This window comes from Bombina bombina, chromosome 2, assembly GCF_027579735.1.
Source record: "Bombina bombina isolate aBomBom1 chromosome 2, aBomBom1.pri, whole genome shotgun sequence".
NCBI lineage: Eukaryota > Metazoa > Chordata > Amphibia > Anura > Bombinatoridae > Bombina > Bombina bombina.
Window position 1 is genome coordinate 1,249,220,970 of NC_069500.1, and position 21,373 is coordinate 1,249,242,342.

Consider the following 21,373-nt stretch of genomic DNA (forward strand, 5'->3'; position numbering starts at 1 on the left):
CTATGGGAATAGTGGTGCGTTTGTTTAAAGTAGAAACCGCTCCCTCGACCTTGGGGACTGACTGCCATAAGTCCTTTCTGGGGTCGACCATAGGAAACAATTTTTTAAATATGGGGGGAGGGACGAAAGGAATACCGGGCCTTTCCCATTCTTTATTAACAATGTCCGCCACCCGCTTGGGTATAGGAAAAGCTTCTGGGAGCCCCGGCACCTCTAGGAACTTGTCCATTTTACATAGTTTCTCTGGGATGACCAAATTTTCACAATCATCCAGAGTGGATAATACCTCCTTAAGCAAAATGCGGAGATGTTCCAATTTAAATTTAAAAGTAATCACATCAGATTCAGCCTGCTGAGAAATGTTCCCTAAATCAGTAATTTCTCCCTCAGACAAAACCTCCCTGGCTCCCTCAGATTGGGTTAGGGGCCCTTCAGAGATATTAATATCAGCGTCATCATGCTCTTCAGTAACTAAAACAGAGCATCCACGCTTACGCTGACAAGGGTTCATTTTGGCTAAAATGTTTTTGACAGAATTATCCATTACAGCCGTTAATTGTTGCATAGTAAGGAGTATTGGCGCGCTAGATGTACTAGGGGCCTCCTGAGTGGGCAAGACTCGTGTAGACGAAGGAGGGAATGATGCAGTACCATGCTTACTCCCCTCACTTGAGGAATCATCTTGGGCATCATTGTCATTATCACATAAATCACATTTATTTAAATGAGTAGGAATTCTGGCTTCCCCACATTCAGAACACAGTCTATCTGGTAGTTCAGACATGTTAAACAGGCATAAACTTGATAAGAAAGTACAAAAAACGTTTTGAAATAAAACCGTTACTGTCACTTTAAATTTTAAACTGAACACACTTTATTACTGCAATTGCGAAAAAACATGAAGGAATTGTTCAAAATTCACCAAACTTTCACCACAGTGTCTCAAAGCCTTGAAAATATTGCACACCAATTTTGGAAGCTTTAACCCTTAAAATAACGGAACCGGAGCCGTTTTAAGCTTTAACCCCTTTACAGTCCCTGGTATCTGCTTTGCTGAGACCCAACCAAACCCAAGGGGAATACGATACCAAATGATGCCTTCAGAAGTCTTTTATCAGTATCAGAGCTCCTCTCACATGCGACTGCATGCCATGCCTCTCAAAAACAAGTGCGCAACACCGGCGCGAAAATGAGACTCTGCCTATGCTTTGGGAAAGCCCCTAAAGAATAAGGTGTCTAAAACAGTGCCTGCCGATATAATTATATCAAAATACCCAGAATAAATGATTCCTCAAGGCTAAATAAGTGTTAATATCAATCGATTTAGCCCAAAAAATGTCTACAGTCTAAATAAGCCCTTGTGAAGCCCTTATTTACAATCGTAATAAACATGGCTTACCGGATCCCATAGGGAAAATGACAGTTTCCAGCATTACATCGTCTTGTTAGAATGTGTCATACCTCAAGCAGCAAAGGACTGCAAACTGTTCCCCCAACTGAAGTTAATGCTCTCAACAGTCCTGTGTGGAACAGCCATGGATTTTAGTTACGGTTGCTAAAATCATTTTCCTCATACAAACAGAATTCTTCATCTCTTTTCTGTTTCTGAGTAAATAGTACGTACCAGCACTATTTGAAAATAACAAACTCTTGATTGAATAATGAAAAACTACAGTTAAACACTAAAAAACTCTAAGCCATCTCCGTGGAGATGTTGCCTGTACAACGGCAAAGAGAATGACTGGGGTAGGCGGAGCCTAGGAGGGATCATGTGACCAGCTTTGCTGGGCTCTTTGCCATTTCCTGTTGGGGAAGAGAATATCCCACAAGTAAGGATGACGCCGTGGACCGGACACACCTATGTTGGAGAAACCATTACTTCTCAAAGTCTCTGAGTTTTCCATTGCTTCTTAGTGCGAGAAGTGCATCTTCTAACATCTCATACAATTTATGATGAAGAAGAATGATGACAGAATAAAGGAAGGAAAAATTTGCTCCAAATGGAAAAGTATGAATAAATTTAGAGACTGACTTCAACATCACTTTATCTATATAAATTATTAAGAGACTGACTTCAGCATCAATCTATCAAGATACATCGCCATACAACATTCTTGTGATGGCGAGAATGAAGTTCTGTAACCAAGATGTTCCTTTAAGTTCTTTAGTTAGTTATGTTTTTTGCTTTATGTCAGTGATGCCCTGTCCTATTGGTGAGCTGACTTTAATCAGAAAAACTGCAGATGCTTATATTATCAGTCTGAAGTAATTCAATAAACAAATCCAGAAAATATTTCAGTGTATTTCAGCGCACAGAGAAAACGATTATATACATCAAAAATTGTTTAGGGGAAAAAAAACAAAACCATAATAAAATCCCCTTTTAGCACTCTTCAACCCCCCCCCCCCCAAAAAAAAGTTAACAAAAGTGAGAGGTATTGAAATATATTATGACTTGGCTTCTCTCCAATAAAACCAAGATCTACACAATCTGAACTAAACACATCTCTTGTATTTGTTATCATTCAGAAATCTATTGGTACTGCATGCCATATGTACTCTAAGGATCTAGGTCGACCCTACATACACTACATACTGAGGTTCTTATTTCTAGTTCATATTGCCACTGCAATAAAACCCTATTAAATAACCCACACACAAGCTTTTTAAATGCATTCATGGCGCTATAACACCCTTTATACCAGGGGTGGTGAACCTATATGACAGTGTGTGAATAATTTTGTGACAAATCTAAAACATTTTTACGTGTCCATTATACTTTATGATTTATTTTATTATTTATTAAGCACAACAACTGCAGCCAGTGAAACCAATTGGTATGGTGTTAGTCCACATGTAGGGTGCCAGCAAATTTGTTTTGAGACTTTTACAGTAACTATTCTGAATTTTTCAAATTCAACAGATTTGAATTCCTTTATAGTAAAATGGATAGGAAAGTCAAAATTAAACTTGCATGATTCAGATAGAGTATGTAATTTTAAGACACTTTTAAATTCACTTCTATTTTCAAATGTGCTTTGTTCTCTTGGTATCCCATGTTGAAAAAGAATATGCACATATCCTACACTAGTGGGTGCTGATTGGTGCCTGCACACATTTGTCTCTTGTGGCTAACTAGATGTGTTAATCTTGCTGCCAGTAGTGCAATGTTGTTTCTTCAGTGAAAAATAACAAGCGAATAAAGCAAATTTGTTAATAGAAATAAATTGGAAAGTTGTTTAAAATTGTATGTTCTATCCAAATCATGAAAGAACATTTTGGGGTTTCCTCCCTTTAAATGCAAGTAGTTCTTGCACACACAAAAAAATAAAAAAATAAAAATATTGCCGTACCCTTATTTGTATTGCTATGCAGTCTTATTGTTTGAATTCCATCACATCCTCACATGCTATTCATACTAATTTAAAAATTTGAAAAATTATTAAAACGGTCAAGCACTCCATATAAATGTTTGGGTTAAAAATCACTTAAAGTGAAAGTAAATCCTAGCGTTTTACAAATGCTAGGATTTACTGTTGAAACAAATAAAGGGCACTTTCATTCATGAAGTATAAGATACTTCATGTAGAAAGCTAATTTATTTCATTCAATCGATCGCCGCTCTTAGCTCCTACAGCAGCGCATGGCAAAAAAATTTTTTTGGCTAAGAGGTGACGTTTTCACCTCTTAGCCAATAGCCGTGCGGTAAATCCGGCTCCCATGGGCACCAAGCCGGATTTACCGCACGGCTGTTGGCTAAGAGGTGAAAACGTCACCTCTTAGCCCAAAATTTTTTTAGCCGTGGGCTGCTGTAGGAGCTAAGAGCGGCGATCGGTTGAATCAAATAAAGTAGCTTTCTACATGTAGTATCTTATACTTCATGAATTAAAGTGCCCTTTATTTGTTTCAATAGTAAATCCTAGCGTTTGTAAAACGCTAGGATTTACTTTCACTTTAAACTCAGAGATTCATTTGTAATCTTGACGTTGCCTTAATTTATCAAATGCTAATATTGTATCTATATTTGCCTGATTAATAACCTCCCGCTATGTCGAGAGCCCGGGTTACAATAACTCTAATCCCTGGATGTTATGTTATCTAAGGCTAAGCTCCTTCTATAGCGTGAGCTATTATTACTTTAATACTATCTAGGTTTCTATTATTACAGTAAGGCAAAATCGTAAGTTCAATGAAGTTAGAACATTAGAGAAAGCAAGGTTAAAAAAGAAAGATTATGCTCTCACAGTTGTGGCCCTGACACGTGTTTCACATAACGCTTCCTCGGAGGGGAACCATTTTTGCTTATTTAGAGAACCAAGTTTTTTAATATTTGCCGAGTTTTTTTTCCGTGTTAAAGTTTGAGCATGCCCAGTTCACATGGTAATAAACATTTGGCTTCTCAACTTAAAGGGTCAGGAAACCCCAATATTTTCTTTCATGATTTGGATAGAACATACAATTTTAAACAACTTTATAATTTACTTTTATTATCAAATTTGCTTCATTCTCTTGTTATTCATTGCTGAAGGAACAGCATTGCACTACTGGCAGCAAGCTGAACACATCTAGTTAGCCAATCACAAGATAACTTATGTAAGAACTTACCTGATAAATGTATTTCTTTCATGTAATTGTCAAGAGTCCATGAGCTAGTGACGTATGGGATATACAATCCTACCAGGAGGGGCAAAGTTTCCCAAACCTCAAAATGCCTATAAATACACCCCTCACCACACCCACAATTCAGTTTAACAAATAGCCAAGTAGTGGGGTGAAAAGAAAGGAGTAAAAAAGCATCAACAAAGGAATTTGAAAATAATTGTGCTTTATACAAAAAAATCATAACCACCATAAAAAGAGTGGGTCTCATGGACTCTTGCCAATATGAAAGAAATTATTTTATCAGGTAAGTTCTTACATAAATTATGTTTTCTTTCATGTAATTGGCAAGAGTCCATGAGCTAGTGACGTATGGGATAGCAATACCCAAGAAGTGGAACTCCACGCAAGAGTCACTAGAGAGGGTGGGACAAAATAAAAACAGCCATTTCGCTGAAAAAAATTAATCCACAAACCAAATATAAGTTTATTCTCATAAATAAAAGGAAAAACTTAAAGTGAATGTAAAGTCAGCCTCTCCCGGGAATGCCACAGTAATCGTCACTGAAAAATAGATGAACTTTAATTCATCATTTTCAAAGAATTACTTTGTTTTTGCTGAAATTCACCTTATTAGCTGCTCGTTTTCAGTAATGCTCATCCGCCCGCCATCTTTGCTGTTTGAGTGACAGATTATGATAATTGCTTTAGCCCAATCATTGCTTCTACCACAGGGGGACAAACCCCTTTTTTTCTACGTCACTTGCTCCTAATGCGCATGCGGTAAAGCTGAAATCCTGTACTCTGTTTAGACGCGCGTTCACGGGTTGCGCATGCGCTATATAAAAACTGATTTTAATTCATTACAAGGCGATTTCTCTAATGAAAGTCTAAGGAGCTAAAAAATATGCCGTTGCGCTCTATGCCACGATAGTATTCAATGAATGTATTCATTGAACACTATGTAGCTAGTCAATATTATCGCCTTTCAACGCATGCGCTGTTGATGAAGTCCACAGGAGCGCGCTTGGAGACTATGTATAGAGAGCGCTCTATACGTTACACTGAGGAGAAGTATGGACTGGGAGGAGTTGGGCTTGTAAACGGCAGCAAATTGGTGAGATAAATATATACATAGGCTTTTATTTTTTAGAAAAAAAAAGTTATGGTTTATCTCATAGACACATTTGGAATAATAATGAGGCATAAAACCAATGAAAATTGACATTCACTTTAAATCATAAGCAGAAGAATCAAACTGAAACAGCTACCTGAAGAACTTTTCTACCAAAAACTGCTTCCGAAGAAGCAAATACATCAAAATGGTAGAATTTAGTAAATGTATGCAAAGAAGAACAAGTTGCTGTTTTGCAAATCTGATCAACTGAAGCTTCATTCTTAAAAGCCCAAGAAGTGGAAACTGATCTAGTAGAATGGAGCTGTAATTCTCTGAGGCGGGGCTTTACCCGACTCCAAATAAGCTTGATGAATCAAAAGCTTTAAACACGATGCCAAAGTAAAGGCAGAAGCCTTCTGAGCTTTCCTGGAACCAGAAAAGATAACAAATAGACTAGAAGTCTTCCTGAAATCTTTAGTAGCTTCAACATAATATTTCAGAGCTCTCACCACATCCAAAGAATGTAAAGATCTCTCCAAAGAATTCTTAAGATTAGGACACAAAGAAGGGACAACAATTTCTCTATTAATGTTGTTAGAATTCACAACCTTAGCTAAGAATTTAAATGAAGTCCGCAAAACTGCCTTATCCTGATGAAAAATCAGAAAAGGAGATTCACAAGAGAGCAGATAATTCAGAAACTCTTCTAGCAGAAGAGATTGCCAAAAGGAACAACACTTTCCAAGAAAGTAGTTTAATGTCCAAAGAATGCATAGGCTAAAATGGAGGAGCCTGTAAAGTATTCAAAACCAAATTAAGACTCCAAGGAGGTCTTAATGGAAGTGGCCAAGGTTGGCAACTGGACATCCGAACAAGATCCGCATACCAAAACCTGTGAGGCCTTGCTGGAGCCACCAGCAATACTGTAATATAAACTTAGAAATCTTTGAAAATGGTTTACTCTAAAGTGAGTTTTGTAGCTGGAAATATTACTCAGAAAAATATATCTTATTATCTGATAATCCAATTCCCAGCAAGTTTATAAAGTAACAAATAACCTCAAGATAATGTTTCAAGAGGTGAGACTTGTGTGAGAGACACATGTATCAGCTTGAAACAATCCCTTTGCACTGCTGTGATCAATTAAAGCAATCTGTTAAACATGCTTAAAGGGACACTGAACCCAAATTTTTTTTTCGGGATTCAGATAGAGCATGCAATTGTAAGCAACTTTCAAATGTACTCCTATTATCAAATTTTCTTCATTCTCTTGGTATCTTTATTTGAAAATCAAGAATGTAAGTTTAGATGCCGGCCTATTTTTGGTGAAAAACCTGGGTTGGTTTTGCTGATTGGTGGATAAATTCATCCACCAATAAACAAGTGCTGTCCATGGTGCTAAACCAAAATTGTCTGGCTCCTTAGCTTAGATGCCTTCTTTTTCAAATAAAGATAGCAAGAGAACGAAGAAAAAATGATAATATCAGTAAATTAGAAAGTTGCTTAAAATTGTATGCTCTATCTGAATCACAAAAGAAAAAATTTGGGTTCAGTGTCTCTTTAAGACTGTGTATAAACTTGTTCAAAGAGTGAGTTCATAAGTTTATAACAGAATTCTTCAACAGTAGATTTACACAAGTTCAGCAGCAATATATTTTAAGTAGCTCCCTGTCAGGTTAGTTTACACAGCAAACAAGTAATTGAGCAATTTAGTTAAAGAAATATACTTGCGGTTTAAATTCTGATCCTGTTTGATATGTGCAAAAGGAGTTCTGCAAGGAAATCAAAAGAAAGCTGAATGACAGCAAAAGTTAGTTGTGAGCTGTGAATATAAGAAGTAGTTCTGCAAAAATACTTTGTGTAGGTAAACAAAGTTATGACTTGAGATGAGCTGAAAAGTACTGCAACACAAGCAAGAGGCAACAGCACAAAATAATCAAGCAAAGGTGTGCTGTAGGAAGTGAGGTTTTATAGCCAGGTATAAAAGGAAGTGGAATGTCTTAAAGGGATATCACAAATACAAACGATTGTTCCATGATGATTTTGGAGGTGGGAAAATATAACAGGTTGATAACACCAAGGAAGTGTCAACGCATCCACTGCTTCCGCCTGAGGATCCCTGGACCTGGACAGGTACCTGGGAAGTTTCTTGTTTAGATGAGATGCCATCAGATCTATTTCTGGAAGGCCCCACATCTGAACAATTTGAGAAAACACATCTGGGTGGAGAGACCACTCTCCCGGATGTAAAGTCTGACGACTGAGATAATCCGCTTCCCAAATGTCTATACCTGGGATATGAACTGCAGAAATTAGACAAAAGCTGGATTCCGCCCAAACAAGTATCCAAGATACTTCTTTCATAGCTTGAGGACTGTGAGTCCCACCCTGATTGACATATGCCACATTTGTGATATTGTCTGTCTGAAAACAAATGAACGGTTCTCTTTTCAATAGAGGCCAAAACTGAAGAGCCCTGAGAATCGCATGGAGTTCCAAAATATTTATTGGTAATCTCACCTCTTGAGATTTCCAAACCCCTTGTGCTGTCAGAGATCCCCAAACAGCTCCCCAACCTGAAAGACTTGCATCTGTTGTGATCACAGTCCAGGTTGGACGAACGAAAGAGGCCCCTAGAACAATACGATCGTGATCTAACCACCAATTCAGAGATAGTCGAACATTGGGATTTAAGGATATTAATTGTGATATCCTTGTATAATCCCTGCACCATTGGTTCAGCATACAAAGCTGGAGAGGTCTCATATCAAAACGAGCAAAGGGGATAGCATCCGATGCTGCAGTCATGAGAACTAAAACTCCCATGCACATAGCTACTGAAGGGAATGACTGAGACTGAAGGTTCCAACAGGCTGCAACCAATTTCAAACGTCTCTTGTCCGTTAGAGACAAAGTCATGGACACTGAATCTATCTGGAAACCTAAAAAGGTTACCCTTGTCTGAGGAATCAAAGAACTTTTTGGTAAATTGATCCTCCAACCATGTTTTTGAAGAAACAACACTAGTTGATTTGTGTGAGATTCTGCAGAACGTAAAGACTGGGCAAGTACCAAGATATCGTCCAAATAAGGAAACACCGCAATACCCCGCTCTCTGATTACACAGAGTAGGGCACCGAGAACCTTTGAAAAGATTCTTGGAGCTGTCGCTAGGCCAAAAGGAAGAGCAACAAATTGGTAATGCTTGTCTAGAAAAGAGAATCTCAGGAACTGATAGTGATCTGGATGAATCGGAATATGAAGATATGCATCCTGTAAGTCTATTGTGGACATATAATGCCCTTGCTGAACAAAAGGTAGAATAGTCCTTATAGTCACCATTTTGAAAGTTGGTACTCTTACATATTGATTCAAAATTTTTAGATCCAAAACTGGTCTGAATGAATTTTCTTTCCTTGGGACAATGAATAGATTTGAATAAAACCCCTGAAACGGAACTGGCATGATTACCCTTGATAACTCCAGGTCTAAAACACACTTCAGGAAAGCCTGAGCCTTTACTGGATTTGCAGGGATGCGTGAGAGAAAAAAATCTTCTCACAGGCGGTCTTACTCTGAATCCTATTCTGTACCCCTGAGAGACAATACTTTGAATCCATTGATTTTGGAACGAATTGATCCAAACATCTTTGAAAAATCTTAATCTGCCCCCTACCAGCTGAGCTGGAATGAGGGCCTCACCTTCATGCGGACTTGGCGGCTGGCTTTGATCTCTTAAATGGCTTGGATTTATTCCAATTCGAGAAAGGCTTCCAATTGGAAACAGATTCCTTGGGGGAGGGATTAGGTTTCTGTTCCTTATTTTGACGAAAGGAACGAAAACGGTTAGAAGCTTTAGATTTACCCTTAGGTCTTTTATCCTGAGGCAAAAAAACTCCCTTCCCCCCAGTAACAGTTGAAATTATTGAATCCAGCTGAGAACCAAATAACGTATTAACTTGGAAAAAAAGAGATAGCAATCTGGACTTTGAAGTCATGTCAGCATTCAAAGATTTAAACCACAAAGCTCTTCTAGCTAAAATAGCTAAAGACATAGATTTAACATCAATTGTGATGATATAAAAAATGGCATCACAAATAAAATTATTAGCATGTTGAATCAAGTTAACAATGCTAGACAAATCATGATCCGATACTTGTTGCGCTAAAGTTTCCAACCAAAAAGTTGAAGCAGCTGCAATATCAGCCAAAGAAATTGCAGGCCTGAGAAGATGACCTGAATATAAATAGGCTTTCCTTAGATAAGATTCAAGTTTCCTATCTAAAGGATCTTTAAAAAAAAAGTACTATCTTCCGTAGGAATAGTAGTACGTTTAAGCAAGAGTAGAAATAGCACCATCAACCTTGGGGATCTTTTCCCAAAACTCTAAAGAAACTGCTGGCAAAGGATACAATTTTTTAAACCTAGAAAAAGGAATAAAAAGAAGTACCCGGCCTATTCCATTCCTTAGAAATCATATCAGAAATAGCGTCAGGAACTGGAAAAACCTCTGGAATAACCACAGGAGGTTTATAAACAGAATTTAAACGTTTACTAGTTTTAATATCAAGAGGACTAGTTTCCTCCATATCCAATGTAATCAACACTTCTTTTAACAAAGAACGAATATACTCCATTTTAAATAAATAAAAAGATTTATCAGTGTCAATATCTGAGGCAGGATCTTCTGAACCAGATAGATCCCCATCAGAGAAGGATAATTCAGCATGTTCCCGGTCATTTGAAATTTCATCAACTTTATGAGGTTTTAAAATACCTTTTACGTTTATTAGAAGGCGGGATGGCAGACAAAGCCTTCTGAATGGAATCAGAAATAAATTCTTTTAAATTTACAGGTATATCTTGTGCATTAGATGTTGAGGGGACAGCAACAGGAATGAACTACTACTGATGAATACATTCTCTGCATGTAAAAGTTTATCATGACAACTATTACAAACCACAGCAGGAGATAAAACCTCCACAAGTTTACAACAAATGCACTTAGATTTGGTAGAACTGTTTATCAGGCAGCAGGGTTCCAACAGTGATTTCTGAGACAGGATCAGATTGAGACATCTTGCAAATGCAAGAGAAAAAAAACAACATATAAAGCAAAATGATCAATTTCCTTATAAGACAGTTTCAGGAATGTGAAAAAATGCAAACAGCCTAGCCCTCTGATAGAGAGAAAAGGCAAGAGGCATATAGGAATGGGGTCTTAAATAATGAAAATATTTGGCGCCAAGTATGACGCACAACAAACAGAAAAATATTTTTTGGTGTCAAAAATGTCCGGAAATTACATACTCGCGTCACAGATGACGCAGCCTTGTGAAGGAGTCGACGCCGGAAATGACAATTTTGCGTCAACGAACGTATATTTGTGCCAAAAAAATCTCGGGCCAAGAATGAGGCAATAAACTTTGGCATTTTGCGCCCTCACAAGCCTAATTCTGCCCGCGAATTTAAAAGACAATTTGAAAAAAAGGCTAAACCCCGGGTAAGAAATAATTTTTCCTAAAAAAAGCATTTCCCAGATATGAAACTGACAGTCTGCAAAAGGAAATATACTGAAAACCTGAATCATGGCAAATATAAGTACAATACATATATTTAGAATTTTATATAAATACATGAAGTGCCAAACCATAGCTAAGAGTGTCTTAAGTAATGAAAACATACTTACCAAAAGACACCCATCCACATATAGCAGATAGCCAAACCAGTACTGAAACGGTTATCAGTAGAGGTAATGGAATATGAGAGTATATCGTCGATCTGAAAAGGGAGGTAGGAGATGAATCTCTACGACCGATAACAGAGAACCTATGAAATAGATCCCCCGTGAGGAAAACCATTGCATTCAATAGGTGATACTCCCTTCACATCCATCTGACATTCACTGTACTCTGAGAGGAATCGGGCTTCAAAATGCTGAGAAGCGTATATCAACGTAGAAATCTTAGCACAAACTTACTTCACCACCTCCATAGGAGGCAACGTTTGTAAAACTGAATTGTGGGTGTGGTGAGGGGTGTGTATTTATAGGCATTTTGGAGTTTGGGAAACTTTGCCCCTCCTGGTAGGATTGTATATCCCATACGTCACTAGCTCATGGACTCTTGCCAATTACATGAAAGAAACAAACATTTCTCAGATTACACTTTTAAATGTTTAATGATAATCAATGTTCATTCTGGATGCAATTAAGTCTTTGGATCTTATCAAATTACTCAAAATTGTATTTCTTTTTTCAATTGCAGACATTACGATTAAATATTAATAGTTAAATTAAAATAAAACATAACATACAACACATATTAGACAGTCATCAATATAAAATTTGCCTCCATGTTTAGCTTTGCTTTGGCTGTGTATATTCTGTATACGTGAAAATCTGGAAAAAAACGTTTGATAAACCTGCAATTCAACTTTTTTTTGCCGGTTAAATTGGTTAATAATTTAAATGGCTGCTCTTTTAATGGATTAGAATGGCTTAGAAAAAGAAAGAAAAGGAGCTGCCATACAATATTTTTATAGATTGGGGTGGGGTCCTGTGTGTTCAGCAATATGCTTATATATCTTAAACAAAAAAAAAGTACTGATAAAGTGAAAAACATGAGACTCTCTTCTAACCTGTGTCCACTCATTAGTTTGAGGATCATAGGCTTCTACGGTGTTGAGATAGCTTTGTCCATCATAACCCCCAACTGCATAAAGTTTGTCACCCAGCAGACATACTCCTACAGCATCCCTACTAATACTCATAGATGCTACTGAAGTCCACATGTCTGTTTTGGGATCATATCTGCAACACAAAAAAATGCAATCAATGTATATAGAGTACGTGTCTTAAAATTGTACAAATAAGTCACAGAAATGTAAATTACAGTAAAGAGATACACATAAAACATATAACTTCTTAAATTCCCATGAAGTAAAGAATAAAATATTCTAAAATGTGGTCAATGACTATTTACCAATAACAGCCTACTTAACTGGGCTTGTGTTTCCTTAGTACTAATGCTACTACTAATAATAAAAGGCAATGTTGTTGAAATGCTGCTCCTTAGTTGCACACAGGGAAGAACTAACTCCATGATCTTCCTACAAAATGTAGCTTGTTAGCACATAAGACCAGGAGGCTGGCTTGCCTTGCACAGTATGCTTCAATATGAAACCAAATGTCTAAATTAAAAAGAACAAAAAAAAAACAAAAAACCCTCATCATAAGCAGTATGATAGTTCTAGAAGCTTTTTGTATTTTTTTTGGAACATGCATGGTGGACAAAAAGATAATGTATATCTAGGATTAGAATAGCTTCAAGAGAACACTAAAAATGGAAATTTATGCTTACCTGATAAATTAATTTCTTCTACGATACGACGAGTCCACGGATTCATCCTTACTTGTGGGATATTATCCTCCTGCTAACAGGAAGTGGCAAAGAGCACCACAGCAGAGCTGTATATATATAGCTCCTCCCTTCTCTCCACCCCCAGTCATTCGACCGAAGGTATAGAAAGAGAAAAGAAAAGCTAAAAGGTGCAGAGGTGACTGAAGTTTTGAAAACAAAAATATAATCTGTCTAATATGACAGGGAGGGCCGTGGACTCGTCCTATCGTAGAAGAAATCAATTTATCAGGTAAGCATAAATTTCCTTTTCTTCTACTAGATATGACGAGTCCACGGATTCATCCTTACTTGTGGGATACAATACCAAAGCAACAGGACACGAATGAAACGGGAGGGACAAGACAGAGACCTAAATGGAAGGCACCACTGCTTGAAGAACTTTTCTCCCAAAAATAGCCTCAGAAGAAGCAAAAGTATCAAATTTGTAAAATTTGGAAAAGGTATGAAGGGAGGACCAAGTCGCAGCCTTACAAATCTGTTCAACAGAAGCATCGTTTTTACAAGCCCATGTGGAAGCCACCGCTCTAGTAGAATGAGCTGTAATTTTTTCAGGAGGCTGCTGTCCATTAGTCTCGTATGCCAAACAGATGATGCTTTTAAGCCAAAAAGAAAGAGGTAGCCGTAGCTTTTTGACCCCTACGCTTTCCAGAATAAACAACAAATAGAGAAGATGTTTGACGGAAATCCTTGGTCGCTTGTAAATAAAACTTCAAGGCACGAACCACGTCCAAGTTATGTAACAGACGCTCCTTCTTAGAAGAAGGATTAGGACACAGAGAAGGAACAACAATTTCCTGATTAATATTCTTATTTGAAACAACCTTAGGAAGGAATCCAGGTTTAGTACGCAAAACCACCTTATCAGAATGGAATAGAAGATAAGGCGAGTCACATTGTAAAGCAGAAAGCTCAGAAACTCTTCGAGCAGAAGAGATAGCAACTAAAAACAAAACTTTCCAAGATAAAAGTTTAATATCTATGGAATACATGGGTTCAAACGGAACCCCTTGAAGAACATTGAGAACTAAATGCAAACTCCATGGCGGAGCAACAGGTTTAAACACAGGCTTGATTCTGACTAAAGCCTGACAAAAAGACTGAACGTCTGGGACATCCGCCAGACGCTTGTGTAGTAAAATTGACAAAGCAGAAATTTGTCCCTTTTAGGAACTAGGCGATAATCCCTTCTCCAATCCTTCTTGGAGAAAGGACAAAATCCTAGGAATCCTAACCCTACTCCATGAGTAGCCCTTGGATTCGCACCAATAAAGATATTTACTCCATATCTTATGGTAAATTTTCCTAGTGACAGGCTTCCGAGCCTGAATCAAGGCATCAATGACCGACTCAGAGAATCCCCGCTTAGATAAAATCAAGCGTTCAATATCCAGGCAGTCAGCTGCAGAGAATTTAGATTTGGATGTTGGAACGAACCTTGAATGAGAAGGTCCTGTCTCAGTGGCAGTTTCCACGGTGGCAGAGATGACATTTCCACTAGATCTGCATACCAAGTCCTGCGTGGCCACGCAGGCGCTATCAAGATTACCGAACTCCTCTCCTGTTTGATTCTGGCAATCAGGCGAGGTAGGAGAGGAAAAGGAGGAAACACATAAGCCAGGTTGAACGACCAAGGTACTGCTAGAGCATCAGTACTGCTTGGGGATCCCTTGATCTGGACCCGTAACAAGGAAGTTTGGCATTCTGACGAGATGCCATCAGATCCAATTCCGGTGTGCCCCATTGACGGATCAATGCCGCAAACACCTCCGGATGGAGCTCCCATTTCCCCAGATGAAAAGTCTGACGACTTAGAAAATCCGCTTCCCAGTTCTCTACTCCTGGGATATAGATTGCTGATAGATGGCAAGAGTGAGTCTCTGCCCATCGAATTATCTTGGAAACCTCTATCATCGCTAGAGAACTCTTTGTTCCCCCTTGATGATTGATATATGCTACAGTCGTGATATTGTCCGACTGGAATCTTATGAATTTGGCCAAAGCCAACTGAGGCCACGCTTGAAGCGCGTTGAATATTGCTCTCAGTTCCAGAATATTGATTGGTAGTAGGGACTCCTCCTGAGCCCAAACACCCTGAGCCTTCAGGGAATTCCAGAATGCACCGCAGCCCAAGAGGCTGGCGTCCGTCGTCACTATGACCCATGCTGGCCTGCGGAAGCACATTCCCTGGGACAGATGATCCTGTGACAACCACCAAAGAAGAGAGTCTCTGGTCTCTAGATCCAGATTTATCTGAGGAGATAAATCCGCATAATCCCCATTCCACTGTCTGAGCATGCACAGCTGCAGTGGTCTGAGATGTAAGCGAGCAAACGGAACGACGTCCATTGCCGCTACCATTAACCCAATTACCTCCATACACTGTGCCACTGATGGCAGAGGAATGGACTGAAGTGCTCGGCAAGTAGTTAGGATCTTTGACTTTCTGACCTCCGTCAGAAATATTTTCATGTCTACCGAGTCTATCAGAGTTCCCAGGAATGGAACTCTTGTCAGTGGAACTAGTGAACTCTTTTGTATATTCACCTTCCACCTGTGAGTTCTTAGAAAAGCCAACACGATGTCCGTGTGAGATTTGGCTAGATGGTAAGTTGATGCCTGAATCAAAACATCGCCAAGATAGGGCGCCACTGCTATGCCCCGTGGCCTTAGAACCGCTAGAAGGGACCCTAGCACCTTTGTGAAGATTCGGGGAGCTGTGGCCAACCCGAAAGGGAGGGCCACAAACTGGTAGTGTTTGTCCAAGAAGGCGAACCTGAGAAACTGGTGATGATCTTTGTGGATAGGGATGTGAAGATACGCATCCTTCAAGTCCACGGTAGTCATATATTGACAGTCCTGGATCATTATTACAATTGTTCGTATGGTCTCCATCTTGAACGATGGGACTCTGAGAAATTTGTTTAGGCATTTGAGATCTAAAATCGGTATGAAGGTTCCCTCTTTTTTGGGAACCACGAACAGATTTTAGTAAAACCCCTGCCCCTGTTCTAGTTTTGGAACTGGGCAGATTACCCCCATGGTATAGAGGTCTTCTACGCAGCGTAAGAACGCCTCTCTTTTTGTCTGGTCTACAGACAAACGTGAAAGATGAAATCTCCCTCTTGGGAGAAAATCCTTGAATTCTAGTCGATACCCCTGGGTCACGATTTCTAATGCCCAGGGATCCTGAACGTCCCTTTCCCAAGCCTGAGCGAAGAGAGAAAGTCTGCCCCCTACTAGATCCGGTCCCGGATCGGGGGCTGCCCCTTCATGCTGTCTTGGTAGCAGCAGCGGGCTTCTTGGCCTGTTTACCTTTATTCCAGGTCTGGTTAGGTCTCCAGACTGACTTGGATTGTGCAAAATTCCCCTCCTGCTTTGTGGCGGAGGAGGAAGTAGAGGGTCCACCTTTAAAGTTTCGAAAGGAACGAAAATTATTTTGTTTAACCCTCATTTTAACAGTCTTGTCCAGAGGAAGGGCATGACCTTTACCTCCAGTAAAGTCGGACATGATTTCCTTTAGTTCAGGCCCGAATAGGGTCTTACCTTTAAAAGGAATAGCTAAAAGTTTAGATTTTGATGACACATCAGCAGACCAAGACTTAAGCCACAACGCTCTACGCGCTAAAATGGCAAAGCCTGCATTTTTCGACGCTAATTTAGCCATTTGAAAAGCGGCATCAGTAATAAAAGAATTAGCTAGCTTGAGAGCCTTAATTCTATCCAAAATATCATCTAATGTGGTCTCAACCTTCAGAAACTCCTCTAGAGCCTCAAACCAGAAAGCTGTTGCAGTAGTTACTGGCACAATGCACGCTATAGGTTGTAGAAGAAAACCCTGATGAATAAACAATTTCTTTAAAAGACCCTCTAATTTTTTATCCATAGGATCTTTGAAAGCACAACTGTCCTCAATAGGTATAGTTGTACCCTTAGCCAGGGTAGAAATAGCTCCCTCCACCTTAGGGACCGTCTGACAAGAATCCCGAATGGTGTCAGATATGGGGAACATTTTCTTAAAAGTAGGAGGGGGAGAGAACGGAATGCCTGGTCTATTCCATTCCTTAGTAACAATGTCTGAAATCCTTCTAGGGACTGGAAAAACATTAGTGTAAGTAGGGACCTCTAGATATTTATCCATTTTACACAATTTCTCTGGTGGAATTACAATAGGGTCACAATCATTCAGAGTCGCTAAAACCTCCCGGAGTAACAGGCGGAGGTGTTCAAGCTTAAACTTAAAAACTGTCACATCTGAGTCTGTTTGAGGGAACACCTTTCCTGAGTCTGAAAGCTCTCCCTCAGAAAGCAATTCCCCTGCCCCCAAATCACACTGTGAGGGTACATCGGAGATGGCCAATAAAGCATCAGAGGGCTCAGCATTTACTCTAATATCTGACCTACTGCGCTTACCCTGTAAACCTGGCAGTTTAGATAATACCTCTGTAAGGGTAGAAGACATAACTGCAGCCATATCTTGCAGGGTAAAAGAACTAGATGCACTAGAAGTACTTGGCGTCGCTTGAGCAGGCGTTAAAGGTTGTAACACTTGGGGAGAATTGGATGGCATAACCTGATTCTCTTCAGACTGAGAATCATCCTGAGACATACTTTTTATCACCTAAAATATGTTCTTTGCAATGTAAAGCCCTTTCAGTAAATGAGGGACATATTTTAAGTGGGGGTTCCACAATGGCTTCTAAACACATAGAGCATTGACTTTCCTCAATGTCAGACATGTTGAAACAGACTAGTAAATAACCACAAAAAGTCTTGTAAACACTTTATTTAGTGAAAAAAACAACAATTAGAAAAACGGTGCTGCGCCTTTAAGAGTAAAAAAGCGTACAATTTTTCCAAAACTGCTTTAAAATGTTATAATTATCACAATTTTAGCATATATGTGTCTTATCTTGCCAGCTAAGATTGCACCACAAATAAGGTATACTTAACCCTCTATGGAAAAAAACGTTACTCAAAAACGTTATGAAAAATAAGAAAGCAACCCCCTGCACCTCGCCACAGCTCTGATGTGGCACCTACCTGCCCTCAGGGGTCTGATAATTGACACTATCCTTTCGTTTAGGCTAAATCTTCAGCTTAGGCCCACCGGAGCTGGAGCTTTATAAGAATTTCAACTGCGCATCTGAGGCGCGAAATTAGGCCCCGCCCATCTATATCGATGTCTCTCTGCCTAGTAAAAACCGCTGTAAAGCGGTCTAGAAACTAGCCATGTGGGTTTTTCATATTCTAATCTAATATTGTAAGCCATGTGAAACCCTCCAGTGCCATCAAACATAAAAACGTTTCTCATAAAAACGTTATGTTGCCCCTAAGCATAAAACCGTTTTGCTCAAAACATTATGTTACCAGTGTCAACCAATTTTTAGCCCATAATATACAGGTCCAAGTAATACCCCTTTATTACAAGTAGGATCACTGCTTACCCCTTCCCTTATGGGAACTATGTCAGCCAGTTCTGAAATACCACAGTCTCTCCAGAAAAAAATGACTGAATATAACTCAATGCTTGTAGCATGAAAAACGTTCCCAACACTGAAGCTTCTCAAGTACTCCTCAGCGATTCTGTGGGAACTTCTCTGGATCTTAGTGACAACTGCTAAGATCATCAGTCTCCAGGCAGAAATCTTTATCCATCTGCTGCCTGAGAAAAAATAGCACTCACCGGTACCATTTAAAATAAAAAAGTCTTGCTTGAAGAAAATAAAAACTATCATTTTAACACCTCTTTCACTTTACCTCTTCCTATTACTAGTATAGGCAAAGAGAATGACTGGGGGTGGAGAGAAGGGAGGAGCTATATATACAGCTCTGCTGTGGTGCTCTTTGACACTTTCTGTTAGCAGGAGGATAATATCCCACAAGTAAGGATGAATCCGTGGACTCGTCGTATCTAGTAGAAGAAAGTTCCAATTATATTGATCATTTGTACTAGAACCTTGTCATTCTTAGGGAAAAACAAGAAAAAGAAAATAAGTCTGTCTGCATATACTTAAAGGGACTCAAACATTTTTCTTTCATGATGCAGACAGAGCATGCAATTTTTAAACAACTTTCCAAATTACTTTTATCATGTTATTTGCTTTGTTCTCTTGCTATCCTTTCTTGAAAAAGCATACCTAGGTAGAGAGCAGAGCACTACTGGGAGCTAGCTGCTGATTGGGTGGTACACATATATGCCTCTTGTCATTGACTCACCTGATGTGCTCAGCTAGTTCACAGTAGTGCACTGTTGCTCTTTCAACAAAGGTTATCAAGAGGAAGAAGAAAATTTAATAATAGAAGTAAAATCGGAAAGTTGTTAAAAATGGTAAGCTCTATCTGAATCACAAAAGAAAAAAAACATAAATTATGCTTACCTAATATTTTCATTTCCATCGTGGGGAGGAGAGTCTACTGCTTCATTCATCACTTGTGGAAATTAAGAACCTGGCCACCAGGAGAAGGCAAAGACACCCCAGCCAAAGGCTTAAATACCTCCCCCACTTCCCTCATCCCCCAGTCATTCTGCCAAGGGAACAAGGAACAGTAGGAGAAATATCAGGGTATAAATGGTGCCAGAACAACAAAAAATTTAATTTAGGTCCGCCCACAGGAGAACGGGCGGGTGCAGTGGACTCTCCTCCCCACAATGGAAATAAAATTATCAAGTAAGCATAATTTATGTTTTCCATCCAAAGGGGAGGAGAGTACACTGCTTCATTCATCACTTGTGGGAACAAATACCAAAGCTCTAGAGGACACTGATTGAAGAAAAACGGGAGGGTAAAGGAGGCGGACCCTATACTGAGGGTACCACAGCCTGCAGAACCTTTCTCCCAAAAGCTGCTTCCGCCGAAGCAAAAATGTTGAATTTGTAAAATTTTGCAAAAGTATGTAAGGATGACCAGGTTCCCGCCTTACAAATCTGCTCCATAGAAGCCTCATTCTTAAAGGCCCAAGAAGAGGCCACAGTTCTAGTCGAATGAGCCTTAATCCTCTGAGGAGGCTTGTGTCCCGTTGTCTCATAAGCCAGACGGATCATACTCCTCAACCAATAAGATAGTTGGTTGCCCTCTGCCTCCTGCACCTTTCAGAATACACAACGAATAAGGACGACGTCTGTCTGAACTCCTTCGTGGCTTGAAGATAAAACTTCAAGGCCCGAACCACATCCAGATTATGAAGTAACCACTCCTTCGAAAAGGACGGGTTAGGACACAAGGAAGGAACCACTATTTCCTGGTTAATGTTACAACTCGACACTACCTTGGAAAGAAATCCCAAAGCAGTTCACAGAACAGCTTTGTCAGGATGAAAAACCAAGTAAGGAGGCTCAAATTGTAAGGCCGCCAACTCAGAGACTCTGCATGCCGATGCAATAGCCAATAACAACAGGACCTTCCATGAGAGAATCTTAATGTCCAGGGCATGCATAGGCTCAAAAGGAGCCCTCTGCAAGACCTTAAGCACCAAGTTTAAGCTCCAGGGAGGAGCCGGATTCCTGAAGACCGGTCTAATCCTAACCAGAGCCTGAACAAAGGACTGAATGTCAGGAAGCTCCGCAAGCTTCTTATGCAACAGTACTGATAAAGCCAAGATCTTTCCCCTTAGGGAACTGACGGCAAGACCATCCTGGAGAAAGGCCAAAATCCTGGATACCTTGACCTTATGCCATGGGTATTCTCGTTCCTCACACTAGGACAAGTAGGTCCTCCACACCTTGTAGTAGATGCGTCTAGTGACCGGCTTCCTGGCCTGGACAAGAGTGTCGATCACTCTTACCGAAAAAACTCTTTTGGCTAAGACTAGACGTTCAATCTCCACGCAGTCAGCCTCAGAGAATCGAGATTTTGATGTAGCAGATCCTTGCGACAAGGTAACTTCCACGGCGGATATGACGACATTGCCATTAGATCTGCAAACCACGTCCTCCGCGGCCACGACAGAGCAATCAGAATAGCCGAAGCTTGCTCCTGCTTGATGCAGACCACTACTCTAGGTAAAAAAGGCAACGGTGGAAATATGTAGATCAGGTTGAAGTCCCAAGGTACCACCAAGGCATCTATCAGTTCCTCCTGGGGATCCCTGGATCGCGACCCGTATCTGGGTAGCTTGCAATTAAGTCTGGACGCCATGAGATCTATTTCCGGCGTCCCCCAGCAGTAAAAACCATTAAAGGGACAGTCTACACCAGAATGTTTATTGTTTAAAAAGATAGATAATCCCTTTATTACC

The 21,373-nt window shown here is 39.7% G+C and overlaps 1 protein-coding gene across 1 annotated transcript in view; it reads right to left on the reverse strand.

Moving 5' to 3' along the window:
- Window positions 1-21,373, reverse strand: part of KLHL5 (kelch like family member 5) — a 361,638-nt gene that overhangs the window by 17,300 nt on the left and 322,965 nt on the right. Inside the window, exon 10 of the mRNA XM_053704052.1 lies at window positions 12,357-12,528. Coding sequence (XP_053560027.1) covers window positions 12,357-12,528 — 172 coding nt within the window. The remainder of the gene's footprint in view (window positions 1-12,356; window positions 12,529-21,373) is intronic.